Source organism: Zonotrichia leucophrys, chromosome 5 (genome assembly GCF_028769735.1).
Source record: "Zonotrichia leucophrys gambelii isolate GWCS_2022_RI chromosome 5, RI_Zleu_2.0, whole genome shotgun sequence".
NCBI classification, from domain to species: Eukaryota; Metazoa; Chordata; class Aves; order Passeriformes; family Passerellidae; genus Zonotrichia; species Zonotrichia leucophrys.
In genome coordinates this window covers 31,152,937-31,161,162 of record NC_088175.1, presented here as the reverse complement: position 1 = coordinate 31,161,162, position 8,226 = coordinate 31,152,937, and the positions used below count along the sequence as shown (strand labels likewise).

The following is an 8,226-nucleotide window of genomic DNA, read 5'->3' as shown; positions in this document are numbered from 1 at the left end:
TGTTTGAGTCCCACAAGCATTAATGGGATCTTTGTGTCAACACTTGCTATACATTGTTACAGGATTTGAGTCCAAAGTCCCATGTCACTGTTTTTTCAGATGTGGCAATCAAGGTGTTCTTCCACCCAACTGCAGAGACCCTGACATTTTTAATAAAAATCCTTTGCACATTCTGTGACATGGGAGAAAACAGAACAATAGGTGACCATAGGTTGGACTCAATGAGCTGAGTCTTTTCCAACCTAGTTGATTCTGTGATTTTTGTCAGTCAATGACCTCTATATATATTCTAGGCTTAGACTCTCACTTTTGGTGTCTTACAGTGATGATTTAGATCAGGCACATTAAAGCTGTTGTAATTTAATAATTTTAGAGCACAATTTAATCATTCTGGAGCACAAAGGGTTACAATGAGCAAACTGACTACAAAACATTGTAGTCAGTTTGTTCATTGTAACTCTTTGCCATTTCCCAAAGAGTTGAGTGTGTTTTCTTCTTTTACTGTATCTACTTTTGAAGAGTTGACTGGAGTTGGTAGAGTTTAGCTAATTGCCATTTGCCAGTGATGTGTCAATTAATTCTTTAGCGTGATTAAAAGAGACAAATCAAAGTATACAGTGATTCACAGCTTGTAGGTATTCATTTAGCATCTCTGTGGTGAATGGAGTATTGGGACCCAAGGATTTATGCCATTCTTCACTTGGGAAAACTTCTGAATTGTGGTACCTTTTTCCTTTAGATATAACATTTCTGGAGTTTAAGGCAAACTGTTTCATGAAAATAACTATACATAAAGTACAAAAAAGCAGTTAAAAATCAGTTAAAAGAGAAGTTGTTTAAATATAAAAACAACTTAGGACTCTAAAACTCTCATATATGATATTCAGATATGGCACAGTTTATCATATTTTGAAATGCAAAACCAGAAGTCCGTTTAAAAATTTGCATTGGCAAATGGAATTGTCAAAATCAAACAGGACTTGCCTATTGAGCCTGACATTTTCTTTATGCCAATGCTATTTGCTCTTGCATCTTCCTGTAACATCCATAGCTGACCGAGACAGTATTCTAAAATAAATTTTTTTAAAACTCCGTGACTTTTATACTACTCCAAGTACAAAACTTCAATCAATGCAACAACTATATCTTGATTTCAATTAAAGTTCTTTGGAAGTTTCAAAATTTTCTTTTAGATCCTAAGTACGACCCACATGAAGATTGGATGTTTCCAAAGGAATCTAAAACACTTGAGACCTTTCCTTTAGCACTAATAAGGAAGGGATATTTGCCTTCCCTAAATTCCTGTCAAATTAATGTGGAGGGCTTACAGTGCTCGTCCCTAGTGATGCTTTAATTGCATCACCCTTAATCGGGCTGGTTTTGCCCATTAACTCTTGGGTAAAACCCGCGCTGGTTTGCTGCTGCAAAGAGAATTTGAGGAGGAGCGCGGAACCGCCGTCTCTTTCTCCGGGGGTGCCGCTCTCCCGGGCAGACCTGTCCCAGGCGGAAAAGCGCGGTTTGGCCGCTGGAGAGGCTGCGCCCGGCTGCTCCGGGCAGCCTTTCCCCGAAACGCCTGCTCTCTGCCCGGGCAAGTTTCTGTGCATTCCCTCCGCGGGGGCTGCCTGGGCCGGGCTCTCTCCTGCCCTGCCCGCCCCGGCGGGGCGGGACGGGCCGGGACGGACGGACGGACGGACGGGCGGCTCCGCTCCTCCCCGCTCCGCCCGGGATGCGGGGCCGGGGCGCGGGCGGCCGCAGCCGCTGGGCGTGAGCCGAGCCATGGCCAACGTCAAGGTAGCCGTGCGGGTCCGGCCTCTGAGCAAAAGGTGCGGAGCGACGCGGAGGGGCACGGGAGGCTCGGGGGCCGCGGCAGCGGGGGTGAGCGGGTGCCGCGGGTCCTGTCAGCCGGGGCGGGATCGCCGCCCCGGAGCTGCTCAGCCGCGGCTGAGCGAGGCACGGCAGGAGAGGCGGCAGCCTCTCGCCGCCTCGCTAAGTAGCTTGGAAAGTTTGCTTCGAAAAATCACCAGTGGAGCTGTTAGGCTGACTTCCCTCTTCCTGAGCTCCCCGAAACAGGCCAATTGTTATACAGGGTCTAGGAGTCTTCCCTTCCCCTTCTGTTGTTGCTGTTTTTTCCAGCGGGAGGCAGAGCCGGATATTCCCATTGTCGCTCAGCTCCGCTCCCTCCCCGGCTTACTTGGCTCCAATGGAAATCCCAAAAGTTGCATATTACAGCTGGAAGACAACTCCCACAAACAAGAATATGCCGTAGCACAATGCTCTGGTGTTATTTGTAAATATTACGTGCTTAAAACCTTGCAGACTTTGGAAATTCGGAGCAGAAAAGGAGGAGAAAAAGCCAGCAGCCCAAATGTCAGCGGCTGGTGATTTACTCCTCCTGTTAAAGCAATCCTATAGCACTCCACACAGGAATGGTTTGAAAAGTGGTACAAGCTCTGAGGGCCAGTCTTTGATTTGATGCTGCCTTTCTTTTTGGTACGAGTCCCTCATGTTGTCTTCTGACTGCGTGGACTTTTGTGATAAATAACTCTTTCATGCGGTAGAGAAAATGATTCTTGAAGAGTTGCCCAGCCAGAAAACTAGCCTAGTCATTTATCCAGCAGTACACTAGCATATTTTGCAGTCTTTTGTTCTTATTTGGCTATGGATTTTTATTTCATTTTTAAGAAAGGACACCAGAGAGTTTTGAATAAAATTTAAAATCCCACCCCAAACAAGCCTGCAAGTATTAATAGAAAAGGGAAATGTGCAAACTAATTTGCATGTTTTCAATACACTTTGCCTTTAAGTCAAAGCTAACTGATTTTAAAAATACTCTGTCCATAATTTTAGTTAAAATCATACTTGGGTTGTATAGCTCTGATATGTTGTACAGTGGTGAACAGAACAGATTTTAATAGATACTGGCCTATTTTGAGAAGAGCTGCAGCATTGAAGTAAGCTAAGTTTAAACTTTTATTGCTTGGTGTTGCTTTAGCCGTGGATATATTAGTTGATTTTTATCATGACCTTCCCTCTCACTAGATCCTCCTTGGTGAGGAATGTTGTAGCACATCTGTCTTCATGTTTTTCTGGGGTGGGTTTAAATAGCACATAATATTGAATATGTCATTATAGCAATAAACAGCACCTGTAACTGTCAGATAAGGTGAGATAAACAGGAAAACCTTTGGCGTAGTTACTGTGGGGCAGCTGTTTGGAGAGGAGGGCAGGATCAGAGAGGTGGGCAGCTTTCTGCACATGAGAGGAATTAATGAGGCTGAAACAGAAATGTTTCAGAAATGTATGAAGGTGAGAGTGGAAACTCAGGGGGTAATGGAGAGAGAAACTGTTAAGTAATTCCATCTATTCAACTCGTGGTGGTGTAACAGATGGGATGGGAAGGGAGGCAGAGACCAGTCTCATGGTGTTTGACCCCAAAGGCAATAGGCCAGTTGATCCTTCTACTGTGCTGCCTCAGCTGAGGTCAGCAAAGGCATTTTAAGATGGATTTTTATATTTTATAAATGAGAAAAGAAAGTGGTTATATATGCTCTGTGAACAGGAGAACTTGCTTTCTAGATTTGAACAACACGGTTCAAATGTAATGACTTAGAGGCAAATACCAAATATATGAAGGCTTTGAATAACCTTGATAGACATGGAAAAAAAATTCTCAGTGGGCTTAAAAGTCTGCTCTCTTCCATCTTCTTATACTGTTTCCATACTGTCCTCACACAAACCTCCTGCTATCTCTGTACACACCCTCTGCAATTGCCCTAACAGGGTACCCATATTGCCACAGCTTCTATGACCTTTTAGGTGTTTTGAAAAAGGAGACTTCCCACAGTAAAAATTTCAGTTCAACTGAATTGAAGTACTGTACTCTGTTTGTACGTTTTCTGTTACAGCCAAAAAATACTAAACCTGGCTTTTAAGAGTATCAGAAATTGGAAAGCTTCAGGCAAAGTCTAGAACTCATGGGTCCATTGGTTTTTTCAAGACTGCCACGCAGACTTCCTCATTGCTGCTCTTTGTTTAATTTACAATGGCAGATGAACGTTGGTTTTGCATCTGAAAAATTACTTCAAGCTCAGACATTAAAAAAATTTTAATGCAGGAGCTGTCAAAATTTTTGTTATTTAGCACAAGGCAAAGAGTGGTCTCTTTTCTCTGCATCTGTATGGCATCTACACAGTGCATTCTTGGACGGACAACTCCTATGGCCAAATAATCCATCACAGATATAAAACAAACATGGTTACACAAATGCAGGTTTTCATTGCCTGAAGTTTAAACAGCCCATAGCCAATGTTCTTCATAATGCTATCAGTCATTCTGTAACAGACTAAATGAGTTTTTTATCACCAAAATATAGTGTTGGGTGTAAGTTCCGTCAAATATTTTCCCCAGAGTAACATTTTAAAATCTTTATTACACATTTACTATTCTACATACTAAAAAATATTTGTTACTTTGTGGTTACATGGATACTTGCTCTGTGTAAATATGTTTCCCCATTGGAATGAAACATGGAAGCTTTAATGGGTACATTAAATTGTCTATAGCCATAGGTAACAATCAGGTATTAAATAGGAGCTGGGAACTGATGAAATCTCTTTATTGTTTATTTCTGGACATCTTAATGCTTGGTCTATTGGATGTCAGACTTTTGTAAGGAAAGTGTAATGTTATTTTTGGCTGTCAGTCAGAAGCTGTGGATGGAAACACTCTGAATGCTATCATGTAACTAGGTGAAAGAATGTTGTTCCTCTTTCTTTTTTGATTGCTCTGTGGAGGATGCGAACACTGCAATCTGCAGTGTGGTGCTGTGATAGGACACCTTACCCTCCAGACTTGGAAACAATGTGACTGGCTGAGAAAGTATTCAAGTATTTCAGTACTGTGTCCAGGGCTCTCCTTGTGCTTGAGTAGCTCACTTAATACATGTTGGGTGTTTGTATGCTACAGAAACCCCTGCAGTATTCAGCAATAGTGCCCTGAAGTTTGGGAGTTACTTGTGCAGGACCAAGCAAAACATAAAACATATTATGCTGTTGAAAATATCATCTCCACTTTCCAGCTGCTTCTCTGGCCCAAAAAGGAGAGAGCTCTCATTTGGGAGAGTCTTTCCTGGTGTCTTTACTGACTCACAAATGAACTTTCCCATCCACTATGACCCTCAGAGGCATGTCATCTGAAAGTGTTGCTAAACATCGAGCCAAAAGCTGCCCTTTGTCTTTTTTCTGCTTTGTGTTGCTTCTGAGATGTAACTTGAAGCCTCCTGGCCAGTTATGTATCCCCCAGTCCTCTCAGGAGTTCTTGGCCTTGTCCTCCACACTCTGGCAAATGAAAGCATCAAAGAAATGTCTGGGCAGTCCCAGGTAGCAAAGTAGCAAAGCTGAGCCACACTTCCAGCTGTGCAGGTATTTACTGTCACATCTGAGCTGCAACAGTTGTTTTCCTTGTTAGTGCTGCTCTGCACGACATATCCCTCTAATTGCCTTCCTGGAATGCAGCAGTTTATGAGGCTTGAGGACTGGATGGGATGGAGGAGTTAAGTTTGAGGTCCTAGGAGCTCAGGTGAGCTAGCCCATGCCTGGGAGGGAATTTTAGGGAAGGTTTCTCACTCAGAATTTCCAGAAAATGGCTTGGTGTGGGAGGCTGACCTGAGCAGTGTGCTGACCATAGCTTCACTGAATAGCAGAGAAAGGAGCTCAATTCATGGGTGCATCATGATGTGAGTATTTTAAATCCATTTCTATTTAAAAGGAAAGGTATGTGGAAAATTAAGATTAATTTCAGGTCATTTTAAAAATGATACAAAGTAAATCACTATTGGTTTTTACTTTGTTAGTTAGTCTCTGCTGTGTTCTATCTCCTTTACTCTTTATAATTCTATTATAGTAAACAAAGAAAGGATTATTTTGCAAGGAAGACTTATGGCTGTTTTATAGACTGTGTTATCAGCTGTTTTTCATGTTCATGTGTAACCACAAGAACTCAGATATAGCAATGTGGTTTACTGTTGACAAGAGTGATAACTTGTAAGTTTTGTAGAAAACATTCCTTGAATGTTATGCATAACAGATGTTAAATGCTTTATCAAAATAAAATTAAAACAATAGCTGATTGCAGCTTGTTGTTCTCCTTCTTATATATTTTCATATATATATTCCTTGTGACTTTGGTGCTGTTGCCCTCTCACACATAGAGAAATGGCAGACTTTTATCTACTTTTATATGTTGTGGTAGTTGAGTAAGTGTTGTTCCTCTCTCTCCCTCTGTTAAACATGAGTTTTGGAATTGGTACCTGATGGTGGGAGAGAGTTGTCTCCGGCCTCCAAGACTCTTTTGCTGTTTGAAAATCTCTATGAACTGCATTAGTTATGCATTGCTAAGGATTTCAAGTTTCTTTTCCACAGTAGAGCTAGGATTTTTAGAAGAAAAGTTGAGATTTTAATTTTGGTTTTATAAAGGAAATCCCTCTCCAAACAAATGTATTTAATATTTGTATATCCTGTTAAGGTTATATTGACATACTTTCCTCCCTCTCTTAAATTAGTTATTTTCTTTACTTAGTCCATTATTAAAATTTTCATGTAAGCTATCATTAAGGTGGCTGCTCTTTTCTCATAGCATCTGTACTTGGCATTAGCAGGTGGTTTCCATAAGCCACATCTGTTACTTAATAAAGGGTACAGCATCAGCAACTTTTCCCAGATGTATTTTTCTTGAAGTTGCATGAACCAGGTTTTCAGAGTTTGATAAAGGGCAGACTTTCTAGCTTCCTAAAAGAGCAGAACTCTGCATGACCCTGAGATGAGATCAGCCGGTCGGAGCATGGTGCTGATAGCACTGGGGTTGTAGGTTTGGTCCCTATACGGGCCATTCACGTAATAGTTGGTGTCAAGAAATGAAAACTGACTTCTGCATCCACATTCTGGTTTGCATGGAAAACGTGGCATTTTACAGGATTCCTTTGATGCAAAAGTCTGAATTATACTATGTCATTGCTCAGTAAACAGCTGTGAAATCAAGGGTAGATGAAATTGCACTGACTGGAATGTAGCCTTGTTTTACATCCTCCTTGTTTCATGCTTTTTTTAATGCTGGTGGTATGACAGATGAAAAAGACTTTTTCCTCTCCCCTTCCCTCCTCCTGTCCATGTCTCTGGATGAAAAGAAAACATCACTATTCCACAATTCAAAGCACTGCTGTATCAGCAGGAGTATTTCTGACTTGGATTTATCCGGGAAGATGCCTCGTGTTTATAACTGCACAAAATGTTCATTTTTTTTTTGCTATATAGTATTTGCAAAGGAGAATGAGGGAAATCACACAAGAATAATACTAATCACTAAGACTGGTGATTTTTGACTTTCAGATTTGTTAGGCATTATGAGAGGCAATGAAAGCTCCATGCTGCTGGGAGGTGCCTCAAAAAATTACTAGAGCAGCCTGTCTCATATAGCAGCATGCTGTCTTGGTGAACTCTGTGTACTTGGCTTCAGTAGAGAGTTTGGAATTATTTATAAACATCTGTTCTGAATTTGGTAGGAGGATTGCTGACCAGCTGTGCACTCCCATTTGCAAGACACAGTGAAACAGTTTTGACTTTAAAGAGAAATATCCAAAATGGTATTGGGTAATGAGAATAATGAGAAACACTGAAAATTAGTCTTAGATTATTTATACTTGATTATTGATACTTATCAAAAATCCTGCATTGACCAAAGTGAGGATGTTCATACTATTAACACGTCAACTTTGATGGGTTAAAGCAGCAGGTATAAAGGATACACATTAGATGGATGCCATGTTTGGGAAGTTGTGGTTGGAGGTACCTTGACTTGTCAGTAGAGTACAGAAGCTCTAATGGCTGAAAACTTTGATATTTTTTATAATTTTTGATGGAGCAGCATGAAGTCTCAACAGGTATATCCTCAACCCATTTTCCTGTGATAGTGTTCTCTGGAGACTAGCAAAGATGATAATAACTAGCAAAGATGATAATAATGCATAGTTTCTCTGGTATTTTTGTTGGTCAATCACTCCAGAAGTGGGAAGATGGCAGCTTCCCAAAGATAGTTCTGCCAAGGCTGCCAATAAACAAGAGTCAGGGACAGTGTACAACATATTGTTAATGGAAAGAAAAGAGAAATCTGACTAACTAAATTTTCCTATAAAATCTTTAGACTTCATGACCAAGGGAATAGTTGGGCTTGACT

The 8,226-nt window shown here is 41.0% G+C and overlaps 1 protein-coding gene across 1 annotated transcript in view; it reads left to right on the top strand.

The window, feature by feature from the left end:
• Window positions 1–1,774: 1,774 nt before the first annotated feature.
• STARD9 (StAR related lipid transfer domain containing 9) overlaps window positions 1,775–8,226 on the top strand; it is a 94,269-nt gene continuing 87,817 nt past the window's right edge. The window contains exon 1 of the mRNA XM_064713867.1: window positions 1,775–1,823. Coding sequence (XP_064569937.1) covers window positions 1,777–1,823 — 47 coding nt within the window. The 5' untranslated portion in view covers window positions 1,775–1,776. The remainder of the gene's footprint in view (window positions 1,824–8,226) is intronic.